At 47.7% G+C, this 21,021-nt stretch overlaps 9 protein-coding genes across 9 annotated transcripts; 6 read left to right on the plus strand and 3 right to left on the minus strand.

The window, feature by feature from the left end:
* Positions 1-17: 17 nt before the first annotated feature.
* LY89DRAFT_587008 (small oligopeptide transporter) lies at positions 18-2,708 on the minus strand (the record flags this gene model as incomplete). Its single annotated transcript, XM_018209400.1, has 5 exons — positions 18-1,175; positions 1,227-1,472; positions 1,532-1,647; positions 1,700-2,327; positions 2,496-2,708. The coding sequence occupies 5 exons, from the start codon at positions 2,706-2,708 to the stop codon at positions 18-20; spliced, it is 2,361 nt and encodes a 786-aa protein (XP_018070449.1).
* A 2,293-nt stretch (positions 2,709-5,001) lies between these two features.
* Positions 5,002-6,722, plus strand: LY89DRAFT_103253 (glycoside hydrolase). Its single transcript, XM_018205024.1, has 4 exons — positions 5,002-5,311; positions 5,420-6,119; positions 6,289-6,392; positions 6,441-6,722. The coding sequence occupies exons 1-4, from the start codon at positions 5,114-5,116 to the stop codon at positions 6,522-6,524; spliced, it is 1,086 nt and encodes a 361-aa protein (XP_018070450.1). The 5' UTR covers positions 5,002-5,113; the 3' UTR covers positions 6,525-6,722.
* A 1,351-nt stretch (positions 6,723-8,073) lies between these two features.
* Positions 8,074-9,648, plus strand: LY89DRAFT_670613 (mannan endo-1,6-alpha-mannosidase; the record flags this gene model as incomplete). The annotated part of the gene is made up of 5 exons (XM_018213172.1): positions 8,074-8,164; positions 8,215-8,334; positions 8,385-8,694; positions 8,743-9,034; positions 9,082-9,648. The coding sequence occupies 5 exons, from the start codon at positions 8,074-8,076 to the stop codon at positions 9,646-9,648; spliced, it is 1,380 nt and encodes a 459-aa protein (XP_018070451.1).
* Positions 9,649-10,083: 435 nt separating this feature from the next.
* LY89DRAFT_648248 (uncharacterized protein) lies at positions 10,084-12,259 on the minus strand. The gene is made up of 2 exons (XM_018212001.1): positions 11,530-12,259; positions 10,084-11,482 (listed from the first exon to the last, which is right to left on the minus strand). The coding sequence occupies exons 1-2, from the start codon at positions 12,076-12,078 to the stop codon at positions 10,238-10,240; spliced, it is 1,794 nt and encodes a 597-aa protein (XP_018070452.1). The 5' UTR covers positions 12,079-12,259; the 3' UTR covers positions 10,084-10,237.
* Positions 12,260-13,243, plus strand: LY89DRAFT_685931 (putative multi protein-bridging factor 1). The gene is made up of 2 exons (XM_018215175.1): positions 12,260-12,698; positions 12,767-13,243. Exons 1-2 carry the CDS (start codon positions 12,540-12,542, stop codon positions 13,073-13,075), a joined length of 468 nt encoding a protein of 155 aa, XP_018070453.1. The 5' UTR covers positions 12,260-12,539; the 3' UTR covers positions 13,076-13,243.
* On the minus strand, positions 13,241-14,968 carry LY89DRAFT_103413 (uncharacterized protein). Its single transcript, XM_018205025.1, has one exon. The coding sequence runs from the start codon at positions 14,863-14,865 to the stop codon at positions 13,405-13,407; it is 1,461 nt and encodes a 486-aa protein (XP_018070454.1). The 5' UTR covers positions 14,866-14,968; the 3' UTR covers positions 13,241-13,404.
* Positions 14,969-15,056: 88 nt separating this feature from the next.
* LY89DRAFT_648257 (uncharacterized protein) lies at positions 15,057-16,236 on the plus strand. Its single transcript, XM_018212002.1, has 2 exons — positions 15,057-15,996; positions 16,080-16,236. Exon 1 carries the CDS (start codon positions 15,129-15,131, stop codon positions 15,897-15,899), a length of 771 nt encoding a protein of 256 aa, XP_018070455.1. The 5' UTR covers positions 15,057-15,128; the 3' UTR covers positions 15,900-15,996; positions 16,080-16,236.
* A 1,045-nt stretch (positions 16,237-17,281) lies between these two features.
* LY89DRAFT_735242 (uncharacterized protein) lies at positions 17,282-18,598 on the plus strand (the record flags this gene model as incomplete). Its single annotated transcript, XM_018219990.1, has 1 exon — positions 17,282-18,598. One exon carries the CDS (start codon positions 17,282-17,284, stop codon positions 18,596-18,598), a length of 1,317 nt encoding a protein of 438 aa, XP_018070456.1.
* Positions 18,599-19,168: 570 nt separating this feature from the next.
* On the plus strand, positions 19,169-21,005 carry LY89DRAFT_618894 (UROD/MetE-like protein). The gene is made up of 4 exons (XM_018210854.1): positions 19,169-19,629; positions 19,676-20,103; positions 20,148-20,383; positions 20,445-21,005. Exons 1-4 carry the CDS (start codon positions 19,421-19,423, stop codon positions 20,778-20,780), a joined length of 1,209 nt encoding a protein of 402 aa, XP_018070457.1. The 5' UTR covers positions 19,169-19,420; the 3' UTR covers positions 20,781-21,005.
* Positions 21,006-21,021: the final 16 nt, after the last annotated feature.

Below are 21,021 nucleotides of genomic sequence, written 5' to 3' on the forward strand. Positions count from 1 at the left end.
AACTGGCAATGTATCCATCAACTCCACGTTGCAGGCCCAAACGTACTGCCCTTGGCAACCTTCTTCTGAAATGCCGTCTCAAGATAATCTAGCGTCCCGGCCGGCGCCCTATTTCCCCACCAATCTGGAAATGTCGTCGTAGTCAAATTTAAAGCAGCAATTATCAGAATCGTGCATATCGCCAACCCTACATCCATCCCGGCACTCGTGATGTAGTTGAATCGCATCCACCATCCCCTGAATCTGTTCCGGATTAATTTCTGAAATACGAATCCAACGATGCACCACGAAAGATATGATAATGGAGTAGCCGGAGGCAGTTGCAGCATTCCTCCAAAGAAGATAGGTGCGCTGAAGAATCGTATCTTCGACCGAGGGAACATTCTCGCTCCAAAATATATCAGAAATGGTGTTACGGAGCCAGCAAGCCAGAACCATTGCAGACCAGCATAGGTTGCATCTCCAGAGAAGATTCTCTTGGGTCCTATGAGCCCGAAGATCACAGATGCGTTGAAAAATACGCGGGCGTTTGGGCAGGTGAAGTTGTTTGCTTGGCCGGACTTGCAGATGTCGCTGATATGCCCCAAAGCCCACTCCATTACAGCTAGTTGAACGAAGCAGGACCAGACTGCGCCAATGACTTGACCAAAGAATGTAACACGCTGGGGGATCTTGAGGTAATGTCCTAGTTTGAGGTCGGCCAAGAAAGCATGCGCTTGGTTCATGGTTATGTATCCGTAGGTTTTGAATAACATCATTGCCACTGGACGTCCTGGTTGCATGTATCCTATGATGTATTCTGTGAAAACGTTCAATCCAAGGTGAATGTTTGTGGTGGCGTATATAACCCCAATTGGTATTGTCCAAACGATAGAGATCAGTAGACCTATAACTAGAGCCCACCAGGAGAGATGAGTCGGCCAGGCCAGAGCCGTCGCGAAGCTCAGACCAATCATCACGAGGAACAATGCTCCATACCACCAGCCAGGAACAGGCTTATACTTCCGCATCATCTTAGTGTGGTTGTCGTCCAGGGCACCTCTTACAGACCGGGCTTGAATCCAGATTTCCTGGCCATGGAAGAGAATGGTGTGGAATAGGACAGCAGCTATGGATGCAAATGCTAGGCCGTAAGACAGCGAGAAAGTGGTCGAGAGGAAAAGTGGCGAGTATTTCTGAGAGAATGAGTCAAGCTCGATGGAAGTGGGAGTGAAGTCTCAGCTTACCTGGTACTTCGCTACGTCTAATGTGTACTCTGGTGTTAATATTCTAGTTACATTATACGCTTTGCCCGTGTTGTCATAGCTGTTGGAATCACTGATGGGAAGATACTCCGCATACCAGTGACCGCTGAAATGTAGTGCCGATGTGACAATCCAAAACCAAAAGATTGTTCCCACCAAAGTGTTGGCGATGGCGAACCATGGCGGAATCAGAGGTGACTTCAGATTGTAGCCAGTGATCTGGGTCCACTATGAAAACGTCAGCTTGATTAGATGGAGTGGTAAAGACGGTTTGGGCGAAAGCATACATCGAAAGTGATAGGGATGAGAGAAATGCCAGTCCAGCCTCCAAAGATTTGATTGATAGTAGGACTTTTCGGTCGGATCCACGTCACAAAAGCGAAGACACTCAAGAACTTTGCGACTGTTCCAGTTAGCTTCAGGGATATCTCAAGGAAGATGAATTTCGTGCTTACTATATCCAGGAAACCAGTACCACGTGAAAGACCCAATGAAGACATAGAAGAACCAACGATATCTAGCAATCGACCACCCATTGGATTTCGCTGGGTCTGTTTTGCTATGATCGTGTAGAGCATATATGAATGCAGTATTGACAAGAGTCTGAGGCCAAATCATCGAAGCTGGCTCGACAAGGTATCTGCGCATCAGTCCTGCGATACCGAATCCGATACATTGGGTTGTGACAGCGAATAGAATGTTGAAACCCCAGCCAAAGTTTTGGCCATAGAAACCTCGCTGTGCCACAAGTGTATCTGTGAAATAGGCAACACCTGATCCGAATGCAGCGTTGGCCATAATGACAATCAAGCCATGCTCTTTGAGGTTGAACGGGCCAGGATTAAGGCTCCACCTGAGGCCACACGTGTTGAATGTTCGTGACGGCATGACCTTTGACCATCCAACACCGAGTGGGTACGCAACAAGCTGGGCAACGATGGAGGTGATCGTGAGGGTTGGAGCTCTCATCGAGAATAATGCGTTGAGCCCAGAAGCGATTGTATTTAGCAGCATACCAATAACCCAGGCACGCACAGTGTTGGCAGGTAGGTCTACATCGTAATTCCTGACAGCAGCTCGGACCTGCGTGACTGGTTAGTGGAAGCTGTACGGCGTATTTCCAGTTCAAGCCTCCAGTTCTACGACAGTCTCACCACTTGTGATATGTACGTCCTCAATCTTCCAATTGAGTACCGCAGAAGGAAAGACAAGATAGGACCAGGAAAATGTGAAGTGGAGTCGGAAACGCACTTCTGGATACGGAGAATTCTCAAACACTTCATCGTATATCTTGCCCTCTGCATTTGGATCTCGAGTATTGACTGCATCATCAATGTCATCTAGTTGACTGTCTTCCAGATTCGGATCCCATCTGTGGGCCCTCTCGAATATAGCAAGCTTTCGATTTGCCTCCGCTTCTTGAACGTCTCGAGAGCTTGACTTTCCGGTGTCCTTTTCGAACATGCCTGAGCTAGGACTGACATTTTGCTGAACATCAACTCCATCAATTGCATCCGAATGTTGCAATCGCAGTCGCTTGAGTATGCCGGACATCTTGATGGTTTGGAATCAAGCGACAGTGCGGAAGGCGAGAGGAGCTTCGTCAAGCTGTATATTTCTCTATTTCTCGCTCGGAAGGAGACTGCCACGCTTGTCACTGCTGTCATCAACGCATCATGTAGAGATAAGCTTTGCGGCGAAAGGAGACTTGATTAGGAAGGTCATAATCGAGAACAACGTGCGAGGAGCACAGTTCCGCTATCGCGGACCCCATCATGAAGAGGAGAGTCAAGTGATAAGCATGGAATTCGGCAATTAGGGGTCTAGCATTGGGCCTTGTCTGCCGAGCATTGCTGTTCTGGGCAGGTAGCTACCAGCGACCGGGTGTAGTACAGCAAGATCCGGCCGTTGGGACATGATAATGGCATGGAGTAAGACTTCCGTATATCTTTTGTCCAATGCGCATGAGAGAGTGATTGCTAGGAGTTGCCCGAGATCTGTGTTTTCATGCAAGAAGGCGGGGTATCAAAGCAAGGAACGCTCGGGCCATATGATCACGTGGAAATCTTGCCTTTCAGTAGCCGCTGGAAATAATCAAATGTTTGCAACCTACTTGCCTTAATACCTCTAAGTAGAGACTTACCCAAAGTCTCAGGCTCGTGTGAGTGGGAGTCTGGGCGGAAGCGCGAGGTGCCAAGTATCGGCAATCTCGATACCAATGCTCGTTACAGTGCCAAGAGCTACCCTGGACCTGGTTTCCGGTGAATATCCATGAACTATGAGAACCCTAACCGACTCTAATCGTGAAAGTCGATCAGCAGCAGTAAAGGTACGAAGGTAGGTAGTCTTGTATTTCAATTATCAATATCGTGGTTTCTTCAGCATGACATCCTCGAGGGAAGTGGGGAGACGAAAAAAGCACAACGCGATACACAGTCAGAACCAGATTGAAATGCAAGAGGAAATACCCAAGCGCGTTGCATATACGAGAGGCGACTTTGCAGAACATGCCAAAAGACAGGCGTTCTTCGAGCAGACGCTGGTGATGCTGCGAGACATGGACCATCACTTGCAGCACAAGCCAAGTTTTCGTGACTTGATTGTAGGAGCACTGAAATGATGCCTCAGTGGTGATACTTCAGTTAGCAGGAAACGTTTGCCTCAATGAGCTCCGAGAAATCTTTTCCATGGAGCAGTAACATGAATATAAATTGAGTACAGTTCATTTCTCCTTCACATGACTGGACTGGTTCATTGGCTGATGCGCCGCAATGAGATCATCCGAGGGGATAAAAACTTTTTCGAAACCTCGAAACCCCTCGCTTGTGCATCTCAACAAGACAACGGCTGAACACATGTTTTGCTTGACAACGCATCGCCGTGATGCTTTTCACTTGAAGAATCATGACAGAGTGAAAGGTTTGTTCGGACCCGAGAAAGTTATAATAGAATATGTGTCTCGGGCAGCGGAAATGACTCCTCATTCCTCAAAGCAAGAATAGAAGCCCAAGCACGTGCTGTCCACTTTTCATTTCGTTCTTGGCAATCTATCTATACCCAAACGAGAAAGATTGTTCATCGATCCATGGACCGCGAACACAGTTTTGGCATTCTCCCGGGCAATCCGTGTCATCCCTGCCCATGTTCGTATTCAGATCAAGGCAACGCCACCCGAAGAGCCAGAACACGAGATAATTGTGAGACCAGGTGCTGGAAGATTGTTGGCAGCGGCAAGACAATATGTAACATGTGATTTCTTTTCGCGATGCAGGAGTAATTCATGCTCGCAAGTTGAAGTGACGAAGGAGATCAACTGTTCTGCTCGTGGAGGAGCAATGAGAGTCGAGGAGAACGTTGAGCAGGGCTCGAAGAGAAACGCCCCAATGCAGGAACCAGAGTTGAGTGCCGCCTAAACAGGGAAGGCTCAGGGGAAAAACTCTCATTCGTGTCGTCACCCCCAGATTTCATTCGATGTCCGCTGGGAAGTGGGTCGGAGTGGCTCCTGGCTGGCCTGACCAGGCTCGGAAAACTCTTGGCGCTACGCCACAAACAGATAAAGGCTCTTTATCGGCACAGGGAAGAGCACTGGGCAGTGGCACTTGGGCAGGTCGCTCGCAGGGAAATACTCGTACGCGCTTTAAATAGTTCTTTCCCCAACATAACAGACCTGCTTCTTCCCTCCTTCCTCCTTCTTCTCTCTTCATCCAACTTTCGTCAACGTCAATCCCCACGACACTTCTTTTTTTTCTTTCTTCACCAACAACAACAACAACAGCAAATCGATTTCTTCTTCTCCAACAACCACTTTTAGTATTCTCTTCTAATTACCAAACCACTATCGCTGAGAATCTCGGATCTCTTCTTCGAAAATGCGTTCGTCCGGTCTTCTCGCCTTTGCGGCATCGCTCGCAACCTCCTCGGCCGTATATCAGGGCTTCAACTATGGTGCTACCAAGAGTGATGGCTACACTGTGCGAGCTCAAGCTGATTTCGAATCCCTTTTCTCCACCGCCAAGAGCCTGGTTGGGGCATCAGGATTCACCAGTGCTCGTCTGTACACCATGATCGTACGTGGCACGCTCTCTTATAACATCGATCTCTCTCTGCACACCCTCATTTATTATCTTACGCGGTGGATAACACATTTTTCGAATTGCGTGCTAATGTTTCTATAGCAAGGAGGAACCACCAACACGCCAACTTCTGCCATTCCCGCAGCAATTGCCCAGGATACTTCCCTTCTCCTCACACTCTGGGCCTCCGGCACCACCTTCACCGATGAGCTCGCTGCTCTCAAGAGTGCTATCTCCACATACGGTTCTCAGCTCTCAGGAAAGGTTGCTGGTATCTCGGTCGGCAGTGAGGATCTCTACAGAAACTCTCCAACTGGTATTGCAGCTGGTTCTACCATCGGAGCTGATCCAGCTACGATTGTCGATTACATTAGCCAAGTACGAACTGCAATTGCAGGCACCGCTTTGAGCAGTGTCGGTGTAGGTCACGTTGATACCTGGACCGCCTGGGTCAACGGATCCAACGACGCTGTTATCAGTGCTTGTGATTGGGTTGGAGTTGACGCATACCCATACTTCCAGAACACTGAGACCAACGGCATTGACCAAGGTGCTTCTCTCTTCAACGAAGCTTTCGACAACACCAAGGGCGCTGTTGGCAGCAAGCCTGTTTGGATCACCGAGACCGGATGGCCCGTTACTGGAAAGACTGAGAACCTCGCCATCCCTAGTGCAGACAATGCTAAGACCTACTGGGACCAAGTCGGATGCCCCAACTTTGGCGTCGTTAACACCTGGTGGTACACTCTGGAAGACACTGACGACAGTGCTACTCCCAACCCAAGCTTCGGTATTGCCTCCGGTACGCCTCTCAGCAGCACCCCACTCTTCGATCTCTCATGCGCCAACGTTTCCTCGAGCACGAGCAGCTCTGCAGTATCGAGTGCTACAGGCTCTGCGACCACCGCATCTTCATTCTCGAGTGCTGCATCCTCTGCATCCACGGCTGCAACTGGAGGTAACATTGCCAGCTCCGGTTCAGGTCTTTCACCAAGCGGCATGGGAGGATCAGGAACGAACGCTACCCAGACCGGAAGTGGCTCAAGCGCAACTGCCACTGGATCTTCTGGATCAAGCAGCAATGCTACCGGCTTGAGCACTAGTCTCAAGCCAACTGGATCAGCCACCACCACTGGCTCAACCACCGTCTCGACCAATGCTGCCAACATCTTGTCTGGCTCGTTCGTTGGTGCTATGGGTGCCCTGATCGTCGCCGCTGCGGCCTTGTAGACAGATGATGTACTGTTATTGATATGGTGTCATTCCCCGGGCTGCATTGGGCGGAGCGTATCAAGGGTATTTGCATTGGCGGTCAATTTCTCTTTGGGACCAGTCTTATGACAAGGAGATGATGGAGTTATACATCACTGGCCCTTCTCACACATACATAGAGTGTCTTAGAGGGCACAAAAGTTAATGAATCCGATTCTCATTACAGATTTCTTCTTGATGAGGTTGCGGGATGTGACGTTGATGTTCTGAGGTAATCAAACAAGTTCTCCTTTGAAACGATTCGAGAATGTGGAGACAAAAGGCTTCTTGGGAATGGAATTCTGGGGAACACGCAAGCTGTTACTAGTGGTGATGAGACAAGAATGCTGTCTCATTCGTGAAGACTTGCGTACCTCAGATTAGGTTGCGGCAAGGCTGCACCTAGCCATAAATCATAAATTTCAATACTGTTTGTATTCAGATTCGTAACTCGTCCTCTTGCATGGAACTTGTGAGTGGAGAAAAGGTCAAGATGCATACTCAAGACGATCCAGTCAGCGGCAATTGAGCTCTTCAGGTCGAGAAGACAGCATTTGCAGAGATTGCTAATCGATAGCCACTCATCGTCAGTCGACACAAAGGTGTGGCTGATGAAATCAAGATTTGCCCGTACCTGCAGCATTTTATGATCTGCTGTTATGCATTGGATGCAGAGTGTTGTCATGGTGAGCGGGCTCAAGGACACGAACAATAACAACACCATCCATTACTGTTTATGAAATCACACCTCCTTCACCAGAGTGGAAGTTCTTGTGAGAGCCCGCCAGACCCAGAATTACTCCAGACGATGGGGATTTAAATCTGAATATAAATACATCGATTAAGCTCTCAACCCCTGAAAAAGATTTGTTTGGATCCACTGTAATCCCGGTTTCGATGGCGCCGTGGGACCAATGATCAGCGTTGTGATCGCGAAAAGTGGCGAAACCTGGAAGACCCCTGAGAAGATGGGATGAGAACTGAGGGGAGAGGAAATCGAATGCGCAACGAGTGAATCTATTCTTGTGCGTAGAAGGAGGAGAGAAACTCTTTAACGGTAGAATAATATACGTTCATTCTATGCTCCCTCTTGATTCTTTTATTGTTTTTATCGAATCGTGATTCATCAATTGCCCAATCAACAGCGGCTAGCATTTTCAGCTTGATTTAAAGTTGCACCCAATCTTGGTACAAGTCAGCACTTTAGTGTTCCCTCTTTAGGCCTGCCCCAACAGCAACCAACCCAAGCTCCGTCGTGCGATCTGCCTCCTCTCGTCCAATCCATCATCGACACCGACCGCATCCTCGATTGTGGACTCGCCCCCCTTTGCCTCCTCCGCCGTCCTCTGGTCTCTTGTCTCGACTTCTCCCTCTTCGCCATCGATGTCCATCACCATCATTGCGCGATCGAAGAAGTGTTTGACGTCCACTCGTTCCTTGTGAAGATCGCCTCGACCCTCCAGAATCAACACATCCCCTGAATACCACAACAACCTCCCCTCGTCATGTTTCCTACACTCGTGTCTCGCGCGACCGGCGCACTCCTGTTAGGGAGTAGCTTGGTGCACGCTCTCGATTTGGATCTGACTTCTACACGTACGCCAGCCTTGAGGATTGTTTACGCGCATGGCTGATATTGTTGATAGAATCGATCAAAGACACGGCTGCCACAATAGCCTACGACATGATGACATACTACAAGGGAAACACAAGTGGAGGCATCATTGGAGTTTTACCTGGTCCTCCGCCTAATCCCACTTGGGGATGTGAGTGTTGACGATAATCCCGGACGGATATCAATAGCTGACTTGGGCAGATTACTGGTGGGAATCTGGGGCTATGTGGGGTACTATGATCGATTATTGGCATTATACTGGCGATACTTCGTACAACGATGTGACTGCGGCGGGTATTCAATGGCAGGTGGGAGAGAACGACGACATGATGCCCTCGAATTGGTCGCAGTCTATGGGAAATGATGATCAAGGCTTTTGGGGAATGACGGCCATGTCTGCGGCAGAGACGAATTTCCAGAACCCAGCTTCAAATCAGCCATCGTGGCTTTCTTTGGCACAAGCAGTCTTCAATACACAGGCAGTCAGACCGGATGCTACTTGCGGCGGAGGGTGAGTAGCGTTTCGAAAGATTTGGGATCTTTGACTGACTTTCCACAGCCTCCGGTGGCAGGTGTACCCTTACTTGACCGGATACGACTACAAGAACTCCATTGCCAATGGCTGCTTTTTCAATCTTGGATCGAGGTTAGCACGCTATACCAACAATGCTACATACGCTCAGTATGCGGAAAAGACCTGGGATTGGATTCAGAGTGTTGGTTTAATGGACGCCAATTACAACATCTATGATGGTGCTCATATCGAAACTAATTGCACGGATATCAACAAGGTCCAGTTCTCCTACAACATGGGAGTTTGGCTACTTGGGGCAGCGAATATGTATAACTTTGTGAGTTGACCCACTTGAATTTTCCATACGGCACTGACAAGAAGCAGACAAATGGCAGTGCAATCTGGGAATCACGGGTCAACCTGCTTCTCAATTCGACCTTCAATACATTCTTCCCAGACGACATCGCCTACGAAGTGGCCTGCGAACCCAAATTGACCTGTACAACCGACATGTATTCCTTCAAAGCATACCTCTCCCGCTGGCTCGCGGCAACGACATTCGTCGCCCCTTTTACTCATGACCTCATCATGCCCAAACTTCAAGCATCCGCCAAGGCAGCTGCAGCACAATGTGTGGGAGGCACCAATGGTCGAACATGCGGTCTTTCTTGGTCAAAAGCTCCAGCGTGGGATGGCACTTCAGGTGTTGGCCAGCAGATGGCAGCCATGAGCGTTATCTTTGTCAATCTCCTCCCGCTTCAAGCCGTTGGTGCACCCCTCACGAATACAACGGGTGGTACGTCCGTTGGTAATCCTAATGCTGGATCTCAATCGGTGGCCAACCCGGAAGCGATCAAGCCTGCAACAGAAGGAGACCGAGTGGGCGCAGGTATTCTGACAACCATAGTACTTGTTGGTGCTACCGGCATGTTTGGATGGATGAGCTTATAGAAGGGATGCTCAAGAGTAGAGCGGAACGTTTAAATACCAGCATTCATGTTATAGTAATGTCTTTTATGGAGCGGGATTCGGTGTTTTTCATGCATTGCGATCTGGTTGATCCTCCTCTTTCCATTTTCAGAGGAGCTGTTTCACCAGCTGGTCTACGTTGTTTGTTTTCTCTGGAGTGATAGGGTGGAGTTGCGGCGTGGGTTAGATAGTAATGAACATACATACATTCAAGGATTGAGACTCAACCATGATTTGTGACAGTTCGGCATGTTGTGACATATTCAAGGATGAATCTTCCTCAAGGAAGGCTAAGCACTATGATCGTCTATTCAGGAGGAGTAGGCTTGATTTAGAAAGGGCGTAGAATGCTATGTGAGTATGCTCTACGGTGCGGTTGAACTGAGGTAACGGAAGGATAGCAGAAATCATGTAATTGGTGAGAGCAAGCTTTCATTCTAAGATAAAGTCTATTTCTCTACGCTCGCCGTTCTATCCCAAGCAACGCTTAATGCTCCAAATACAATTCCCAACAATTCGACATTCGGAGGCTCCAGCCAAGGATGCTCGACTCCAGTACAGATGTACACAATCAGGGTAGCACAAACTTCACAACCGCCCAAATAGCCATCAGCCTCACGATGAATATCTCAAAATTCAAGATCTCCATCCAACCATGAGCAATCCGCTCCGCAAATAACAGCTTCAGCACTCCTCTCACATAGTTATACACTTCAGAAGGTGAAGCGGTGGCGGAAACGTAATGGTCGAGAGCAGAGAGGCCGTGAACAGAATGCGAAGGTATTTGAAAAACTTCTGATCCAGGATCTGGCTTTTCCAGCAGAGGAATTGGTGGAACTTCTGAACGCATCTTCTTGATGAGGGCAAAACAAATCCCGGCTCGTGAGATCTTCGGATTCAGTATTGGTGAGTACTCGAAGCTGAGAAGCTTGAGTAGGGTCAGATCTGAAATTGTGATGGTCTTGCTTTGAATTTCCTGGAGAAGTCCCGCATATATATCTGCATATTGGACGATGCGAGAATAGAAAATGGGGGTCAGGACCCGAATTTCGAGTGTACGTTCTCCAGATGTGTGAGAACGTGCTGTACGCCCTTCTGATGAAGGACCAAGGAGTCCTGCTGAAATATATTGTAATGTGATATCATTTTCAGAACTCATGACTCTATCTTCCAGATATTCCCAAAAATGCTTCTCAATGTGAATTTCTGTGGGATCTGCATGGCGTGAAAGGGTATTCTTTCTCGGTTCAGGTCGAGACACCCAAGGCACACCTCTTCGAAAAAGGAGCCTGAACGCTTCATACACAGTTCTCGGAAAGAACGTCAGATATCCAACCCACCACCAAGAGGCCAAGAATTTTGTCTTTGCCCAGACGGACATGGATGATGGATCAAGAGCTTGGCCTGCCGAATAAACTCTGGCAATGAGCATGGCACGTGAATTTGCAGAACTCAGGGTGATGGTAGTATTCACAGGTCCAGCTCCACTCATGAACGGAAATAGCGGGTCGTATGCAGCGACAGAATATTTTCCAGCTCGGTCATTGAAGGTCGAGACGTAGAAATCTTTATTCAAGCTTCCCGAATACCGTATAGAATCAGGAATATCTGCACCTCTTGAGACCAGTTTCGCCGAAGAAGGTTCGAGGAAATAAGTGTGACGTTCATCAGAAGTGTTGTTGACTTCTAGCACCAAAGCCTGCAGTTCTCTCTTTGCTGAGTACAAATGCCAGACAGAGACAGGATTTGAAGCATAGCCAAGGAATTTTGCTGCAGTGAGCAAGTATGCAAATGCGTACTTCTTGTGATCAACACCCTGAAATTGTGAGCTTCGATCATTCCTGAGTGGTGACTTCTACGAACCTGGCTCTCCAGATACCCTCGAAGTTTTCCTGTTAACCCATCATGCACATGACCTCGGGCTAGGTAGTCGTCGCTATTGACTGTCCACCACCCCAGGCTCGGCTTCATCGAAAGCCATCTAATGTACCATGGACGACTGTCTTCCTCCTCTGCTGAGATCATGCCTCTAGAATTTCCTTTCCAGCCGACTGGGATACCGACCAGCAAGTATGAATACGAAAAGCCATGCTTCTTGGGAAACATTCGTACATGACTTGTCTGGCAAGGAAATAGCATGGGCTTCACTGGAAACTCATCGCTGCAAAACTCAGAGCGGGAGAGTGCAATAGCGAAGCGTGCAATTTGGAGAGTGGTGAAGACCGCAACTACATACTTTGAGATATCGATGACGATGACCGGGTTTATGTTTGCTTGGACGAATTCGATAATAAACTGCCAATGCTTGTAGATTTCAAGGATGGCGAGCAGAATAATGTCTAGAGAGCTCCCAGCTGAAAGTACCAGCGATATGGCAAGAAGTGGAGGAAGTACTGAGACGAACCCCTCCATCTCCAATGGCTCGGTTGGCGGTGGCGGTGCAGGGCTTGTGTGCTGAACAGAGACGAACAGTCGGGTTATGAGTTGAACGTTGATGGCATTATGAAGGCTTGGATGCGACTATTTGCAGAAAAAATCAATGGCAAAAACATACGATATTATTTCCGAGTTTCAACTCATCTGAGAGTCGGGTGTCAAATCACAAAATCCCATGTTGTGAATGTCCGAGATCTAACCAGGATTCTCAACCACAAAGAGTTTAGCGCATGATTCACCCGGCAAAGCATGAGAAAGCAGTGCCACTCGAGCCACCACAGCCTCATTGACATTTCTGTGATATTCCGTCAACAATCTGACTTCCTCCCTTCTTCATACCACAACAAACAACTTTCCCGACCCGCGCAAACCACCCACTCTTTCCTCAAACATTAATAACTACCTTCTGATCATCTTCGCTGCACACATCTCTCACAATGGATGACTGGGACACTGTCACGAAGATCGGAAGCCGAGCCCGCGGTGCTGCAGGCGCACAACGAGAGACCGTCGTAAAGGGCAAGTCTGCACTCAACGCAGCTCAAAGAAGCGGTGCAGTCATCGGTACAGAGAAGAAGTTTGGCGCTGGAAACTCTGTATGTTCTCTTGCCGCTCCTTACGTCCATTTTCCTGTTGATTCAACCCCACTAACCCCTCGTGACAGGCTTCCAAACCCGGCGTCGAAGGCCAACATCTCACCAAAGTCGACCGAAGCGATGATATTGTCAAGCCCACAGCTGTAGGAAAGGAAGTTGGCAACGCTATTTCCGAACAGAGACAAAAGATGGTCCCGAAGATGACGCAAAAGGATCTGGCGACCAAGTGCAATACCACACAGAGCATCGTGGCGGACTTCGAGCGGGGTTCTGCTGCTCCAGACCAGAAGCTGTTAGCAAGCATGGAGAAGATTCTGGGTATTAAGCTACGGGGTAGTGATATTGGGGCTCCACGATTCGGACCGAAGAAGAAGTGAGCAGTCTTGGATACTGGGAGAATGATAAGACGAACAATATGCATATTCTGATGATGGGCACGATGGAGTGGTTTAATTGTCTACTTTCGGGAAAGGGGATGGTCTGACGTTGAAGCATTCTTGCGCTTTGCCACCATAGAAGTCAGGAAAACCAGGAATAGAGAAGTACGTTGATTTATCATTCATGCATTTCATGATTGTGTCTACTGTTTCCGCCTTTTACATCACTGCGTCTGCAGTTGTTCGGTGCTCATCCAAAACTCATGATCGGGTATCATCCTTCCAACAGTGATCATCTTCAGCTCAGCAATTCCAAAATCCCGAACATCTCAAATCACCCGCTGAACACGCGCCTTGATATCCGTTTCCTGCGGCCTCTCGTCTCTGTTCACTACCAAGGCTTCAATCTTCCCCATCTTCACAATTTTGACCCAATCCGGAGCGATCTCTGCAGCTAGTAACCTGACACAGGTATCTGCTTCCTCTCTAGACATGGGAGTTTTGAACGAATCCTTCAGCTTGCCAATGACCGTGGGAAGAGTGAAGGATATACGTTGCTGACCAACAGAGTTGGACGTGCTGAGGATCGTGAGGACAGCAACGACCTCGTCAATCCTTCCCAACGCTGCTTTTCTGGCTAGCTCTGCCTTCGAAGGAAGCGGTGCCAGTGTCGATTGATGCAATTGCTTCGCTCGGAGACGCTCGAGAAGGCTGGGCTTTGTTCCATTCGCGGTTGATGTTATTGCTAACTTCCTCTCCTTCGTGTCCTTGCTTGCCATACCAGCTCTCAGATCGTCTAGCCTGCGTTGTCCTTTTGCAAGCAATGGTGACATCTTGATCAAAGAAGGGCAAATGGCGATAGGCTGGAGCGGCAGATCTTCAATGAAAGCTACCACTGACTTTTGAACTATCTTCCCTTCCCAAGTTGTAACTAGGCCCTTTGCGAATATGTTATTGAGAAGATCTTCATTGACAGGTCGAGCAATTCTTCCTGGCTTTCCAGCATTCGTCTTGACCTCGATGCAGATCTTACCATGGCCATAATCTGAGAGGCTCAATTGTGATATTCTGTGATCGTACTTCTCAGGTATGTTTGTATTCAGGATGCCAAGGGTTCTGCGAATATCTTCCAGGGTGACGGTACGTTTTCCCCACGCTCGAGCAACATCTGGACAGAGGTTGCGTAGATCTGCTGGCGCATGGGTCCCATTATGGGCATAATGTATCGATAATGCAGTGAGGAATGCTGCGTGTAGATTGATGAGGTCGAGTAATTCGGTAGGGAGGTCGTGGGGAGTATCAAGATATATCTTTTCCGGGCTCACTTCGAGAATGGATGGACTTGAGCTGCTCGAATTCAACGGCGATCGAGTTGGGGTTGTAGTTGATATGCGAAACCGGTCTAATAAACTTCGTGCTCCTTTCGTTGGAGTCTCAATCGATGTTGCGGAGTCTTGGCTAAGTATTGGTCTTTCAGGGGTATGGAGAGATTGAACGTCATTCGATCGTCGCGAAGGTAGAGATCTGATCTCTCGTACGCTGGTCTGGCTCGAGACTGGAGACTGCTCCGGCGTGCTTTCCTCATCGCTGTCGACAAGCTTTCTCTTGGTGGTAGTGGATGATTTGGAGGTAATTGCGATGGTCTCGACATGCGATGCCTTCTCGATGACCGACTTCTCGACGCTGACTGCCTTTGAGGTGGTGGTGAAAGTTTGCAGACCTCGAGTCTGTTTCACGGAAGCCGCATGGCGGTCGGTGGCCAGCTTCCTCCTCTTAATTGCACCCGGCATCGTGAAAGTATACAATGGCAGTAGGAGCTATGCTGTAGGTCTACACCGATAATTGTATGGAAGGTGGAGGTCGAGGGTTGCTCTTGACCGACCATGAGGCTGTCTCAAATATGCGTTGAAGTATGGAAGAGGTTGGGAGTCGCGACTTCACGCGACGCGACAACTTCGTGTAAAGTGGAACAAAATTGTCCCAGAGCTTAACCAGACATCCTTGTATCCTTGCATCCATTTATCTTTCCCCTTCAACGACGATACGGCACAACATGCCTCTGCCTTTTCTCGAAGTCTTTCCACGAGAGATTCGCGATCAGATCTACACGTATGTCTTGGCTTCGCCATCCGGTGCGGTGACACTCTCGCCATGGACCGTCGAGATCGCGAGGTCGTTGTCCCTCCTCCGAACCTGCAAGCAGATTCATAGAGAGTGCAAAGACATCATCTGGTACCATAATCGACTCGACATTCGCCAACCCACTCACCTCCACCGCAAGTTTCTCACCCTTTCAAAACAGCGTCCTGCTCGACGCATTCGACAATTAAAAGTGTGCCTCGAATTGCTTGATCGCGATGAGCTAGAGTGGGTGGCGAGCGCTGCTGCAGGACTTGAAGAGTGGTGCCGGGTTGGCAGATTGGAATCAATTACACTGTCGACGGAATGGGACAAGCCAAGAGGCATCGAAGAGTTCAAAGAGATCCTGAGCTTGAGAAAGTACGGGGAATGTTTGGATGGTCGACTGTATCAAGAATCGAGTACGTGGACACGAATGGTTATTAATACAGGATGGCCTAGATTCTCGCATTGGGGCAAACAGAGATGGCTGAAAGAGATGTTGTTAGATCCAAGTGGTCTCAATGAGCTGCTCGGGTCAATACACGGGGCGTTTGGTGGCCAGTTGTACGTGGGTGGAAAGCTATGCTTCGACAATCGAGTTCGAGTTGTCGAAGACCTCAAACTGGATCCACGAAATGGGGAGATCAGGATTGTTCCAAAGTTTCAGTCAACTCAAAATAATTCAAACCATTCTCGGTACTGATTTCCGGTTGAAACTGTGGTGATGTGATGACACTGTCACTGCTCGCCGGATATTCTAATTCCCTGATCACCTCACTGTCTTCTCTTCCTAGCATCAGGTACGTATCTGGCTTATACAATACAGTACTTTGTCTTTTGATTCACTTTATCCTCGCTCTGACTATTTTGCATTCGAGTCTAGCCATAGTGAATTGGCTTCGATTTCGCTTTGCCAGTCCTACGGTGCAATCAATGGTATCCATCTACTCTGCAGCAGCACAGCTATTTGCATCTTTCTGTGGGTTGGTACGAAGTAGTTCTTGGCCCAAATCTTGGTATCTGAATGTGTTCTTTCATCCTGCTCAGGGTGGCATACAACAATTAAATCTTTCGAACCATGTCGTCACTGTCCTCGATTTATCTAGAGAACTGCGAGCAGAGATTCACTTTCTTCGCCAATGGGGTGCATTATCCTAGATCCAAGATCGAGGAAAATATGTTCAACATGACCAAGCATGCTTTCATACGGTCATCTTCCATGCGTTTTGGTCCCCTTCTCTTGCAATATATTACCTGATTAGATTCCTTCTGGGTAAAGCCGAGCAGTACCCGCCACTTTCACTGTTGTCGGTGCATGATTTTTGGGTCTGCGGCCACCAAAGACCGTAGAGTCACGGCATGAACCTAGACCAGGCATGTACAGTGGCCTGCCCGTCGAAGAAGCTGATATAGATGAAGGATCTCCTGATGCGATCGATAATCCGGCATGCCTTCTCAGGAGGCATCATTCCTGCTTCAATTTTTGACTCGAGCTTGAGCACTAGTGGAAAGTCCCGTGGAATTAGTAGAAATAGCTGAATTGCTTGTTCTCCTTTGGCGGCCAACCTTGTTGTATCGGTTTTGCGCCAAGTCAAAGTCTAAGAAAGGGGGGTCCCAAAACCAACTACTGCTAAATTACTCACATCATTTAGCTCAAGCTCATGTTGCAAGAGTCGTTGAAATTGTCAGCAGCCATATGTAGTACCTCTCCAGCGGGAAGTATTCATTCATTCGATTGCGAGCTCAACAACAAAGAGCAGAGTGTACCCTCTCTCGAGGTCCCGTGTGATCTTGACCAAATGCGGAAAATTTCTTTGTCCCTGCTTTTATAACGTGGACTTATTACTTTCAAGAAGTAGTAATCCTTTCTTGACAACCAACAAAACGATGGCAAGTCTTCATTCAAGTCCTTTTCATGAAGAGTTTCGCTTTCATGTCCACACGACTTTTCGTTCAGTTGTTCATCATTTATAAGTTAATAAAGCATAAAAATGTCTTTATTCATGCAGTGTATTAAAAGTAGGTTATTCCTTTGCAGTGTATGTTCTTGTTAACGAGTATCAATTCTCCTATACTACTTTCATTATGGGGTTCCCTACTATCCCATACGATCCAGCTCGGGCTGCAGCATTAGACAATGAGGCAAGTCAGAGAATGTTTCGTCCATTATCTATTTCTGAGCGAGCAACCTTTAAAAAACTTATTGCTGCCACTAAATCAGCAAAAACAGTTGAAAATGGCTATCCTACTTGGAAGAATGTCATCTCCCAAGTATCTCTTCACAACAATCTCCTCAGCCTTAGGGAAGAAGATTCATTTTACCTAGGCGCTGATTTTCGAAGCATTCCTGGGACTGGCAACATCAGCACAGCCAATCTGCTCTTGTATCTAAACATGATATGCTCATATCTCAACACACGGGTCGGCCGCGGACATGCATCGATACATAAAGTCCCATTTGTAGCGGTGGGAAGAATGAATCTGGGCGCAAATATTGCTAGAATGCAAGTTTCCTCGCTACTCGACGTTGAAAGGAGCTCGAAAGGTCTAGACGAGCTTATGCTTTCGCACTCACCAGGAGATCCATCTTTCCCCATGTCTAGCAACTTCAACAACGTACAACATATACTAGTACCTATTAATTCTTCGTTCGCCCCAGACCCGTCTGATCCACAGAAGATATTTGGGCACCAAAGTCTATTAGTAATTTCGCCACGTGCACAGACTGTCGACCATCTCGATAGTCTTCAGTATTTATATCCGCATCCTGAGGTTGTAGGTAATACCTTTCGTTTAATATCTCATCATCTAGGTCGCGACTTTATACCTTCTGAATGGCGCATGAGAGAGGATGAAAGTACAACTCAACCCCTCAACTCCAGGGACTGTGTCGTTATATCCGCAACAAATGCTCTAGCTGTTGCTATGGGTTACGATTTGGATTTCAGCGGCAGAGATTGGAAACTACGTAGGGAAAGATTTGCAATAGAGCTCGCTAAAGCGAGATTTGAGGAGAATCCGAACAGCCCTTATTTTTATGGCTCAACTGGAAGAACTCCAAGCAATCGTATCAATGACGGGTTCATACCGCTTACCAATCACATGATGAATTGGCTAGACTTTGAAGTACGAGCCAGGACAGGAATTCACGATGGGTTGACTATGGTCGAGTTGGACGCACATTGTAGTGCTAGAAATTCTGAAGATTTGGACGCAGGACAATATACCGAGAGGTACGAGAAATTTAGGATATGGAGACAGCAAGGAAAGGAGAAGTACATTAGCTCGATCGAGCAAGCAGATTGGATTTTTGACAACCCGGGTCAATCAACTGCGCCTGTTCGTGACCCAGATCCCGTGAGAAACACATCCGGGGCGGATGATATCATTGATCTAACTTGAGGATTAAACTTTATTATAATACATTTGATTCAATAGCTCGAGTTATTATAAAGAAGAAAGAAGTGAAATTGAATGAGCAAAGAGAGAATGGTCTCGTTACTAAGCATTTGCACTAAATGTCGAAAGCATGAGATTTGTGAAACAGGAAGATGTATCAGTCAGATGCCCGGAATAGAAGGAGCTCTAGGGAAATATAGCTCCTGGGGAAATATTGTGAGAACAACATCAGATGTACAGAATGATAGGAGAAGCTATCGATACCTTGGAAACTCTATGCCAATCAGTAAACCTTAACTTATGGAACCGTAACCAGATTTCCACATTTGCAGATGCTTTTCTCATGGAGGCTGACTCGACATTTCAGCGATCCTCAAGACCCTAAAGCACGCACTATGGTAGACAAGTTGATGCATTGATAACAGATCTTGAGTTATTTGCTTCTTGTTTGCGTCGGCTCTGTTGAGTCCTTTTCATTTCCTCCTCAATGTTGCTCAAGCCCCACAAGAATGCCCCACACCGTGAGAACTTCATCTCTCCCTCAACTTGAGCAGCATTTGAATGCTAATGATAATTGTGATGATAGATTTCAACATACCCAGCGATCCTCACATTATATTTGATCGACTAGGGTCATAGAATGCCATGCAAAACAATGCAACACGGTTAATAAAAATAACCGGGATGGCGTCCTCAGTGCATGTCACATTGCGGGGCTGTACTTGAGGCGGGGCAGTCAAAATCTTTCCTCCCCGAAGCTTCCTCCCACTCTCCCGAAACTTGATTATTTCTCAGATAACAGCTCACAAGGTGAACACCCTCAATATGGCAAAGATCCATCGAAACCCTCCTTTCCGAGCCGAACATCTTGGCTCTCTCCTGCGACCAAAGGAACTGCTTCAAGCACATGCCGCTTTCGAGAAGAATGAACTCTCCCAGGAAAAGGTCACAAAGGCCGAAGATGAAGCTGTCGATGCTGTCGTAAAAGTCCAGACCGATGCTGGCTTCCGTGCCGTATCAGACGGAGAATACCGGTAAGTAGACCCTCCTTTTCTGTGCTATTGACGCTGATCACTGCAGTCGCGCGGTCTTCTGGGGCACTTTCTTCGAGGAACTTGAGGGTATGACTGAAATCAGAAACCCTTCCATGGATATCTTCCGTCCCTATGTCCCTGATATTGCTGGCTTCATTGAGAAGGGTCACAAACCTGGCCAATCATGTCTTTGCACTGGCAAAATCAGACATAAGGGCAAGAGTACATTGGTCGGTCAATTTGAGTACCTTAAGACTCTAATCCCCGAAGAGAAATGGGGCGACATCAAGTTGACTATGATTGCCCCTCCATGGTATCATCTCAGATACAAAGATGGCTTGGCTTTCCCCAAGGACGTCTACCCAAGCGACGCAGAATACTTTGCAGATATTGCGCAGGCTGTTCGAACTGAACTTGATATTCTTTACGCTGCTGGTGTCAGGAACATTCAATTTGATGACCCTAACTTTGCTTGTAAGTGCTCTTCTTCAGGCTTTAGATCTCGTGCTGATTTTCAGATTTCTGCTCCGAGAAGATGCTTGCTGGGTGGGCGGAGGATAAGTCGAATACCAAGACACCAGACGAACTCCTCGATGCTTATATCCAATGCTACAATGACAGTATTAAAGATCACTCAGAGAAGATGCACTTTGGATTGCACATTTGCAGAGGCAACTTCATGGGATCCCGTCATTTCTCGGAAGGTGGCTACGACCGCATTGCTACGAAGCTGTTCCAAACCCTCAATGTCGATGTGAGTAAATAACCCAATTGGAACCGTACCTAGGTGTATCTAATTCAATTTTATCAAAAAGTCTTACTACCTTGAGTACGATACACCCAGGGCTGGCGGATTCGAGCCGTTATTGCACCTCCCCGCCCACAAGAATGTGATTCTTGGTGTCATCACTTCCAAGTTCCCGGAACTTGAGGACAAGGAGAAGATGAAGGAAAGACTCTATGCTGCTGCCGATGTTATCGCGAAAGGAGCTGGCCAGAGCAGAGAGCAAGCTTTGGACAGGATGGGTGTCAGTCCACAGTGTGGGTTTGCAAGCCACGAAGAGGGGAATCTGCTTGGGTGGGAGGACATGAAGAACAAGTTGGCACTTGTCAGATCTATTGCCGACGACGTCTGGAAGGGCCAGCCGTAATTAGCTCAGCAAAGGAGGAGATGTGGAGTTGCGTTCAAGATATTCAACTATCCAAAAAAAGATGGAAAAACAAAAGTCAAAAATAAGAAATTTTCAACAACTACACTTTCACGGCGTGGCACTATGCTCCGAGCCTGGCTGGAGTATTCATCACTCAGATTTGGTAGTAACGGAGACTGAGATTACTGATATTCTTTTTCATTGATTGAACACTCGGAAAAATGGAAGCCGTCACTCCATT

The sequence above is a fragment of the Mollisia scopiformis genome, assembly GCF_001500285.1.
Source record: "Mollisia scopiformis unplaced genomic scaffold LY89scaffold_14, whole genome shotgun sequence".
In the NCBI taxonomy this organism is placed as follows: Eukaryota; Fungi; Ascomycota; class Leotiomycetes; order Helotiales; family Mollisiaceae; genus Mollisia; species Mollisia scopiformis.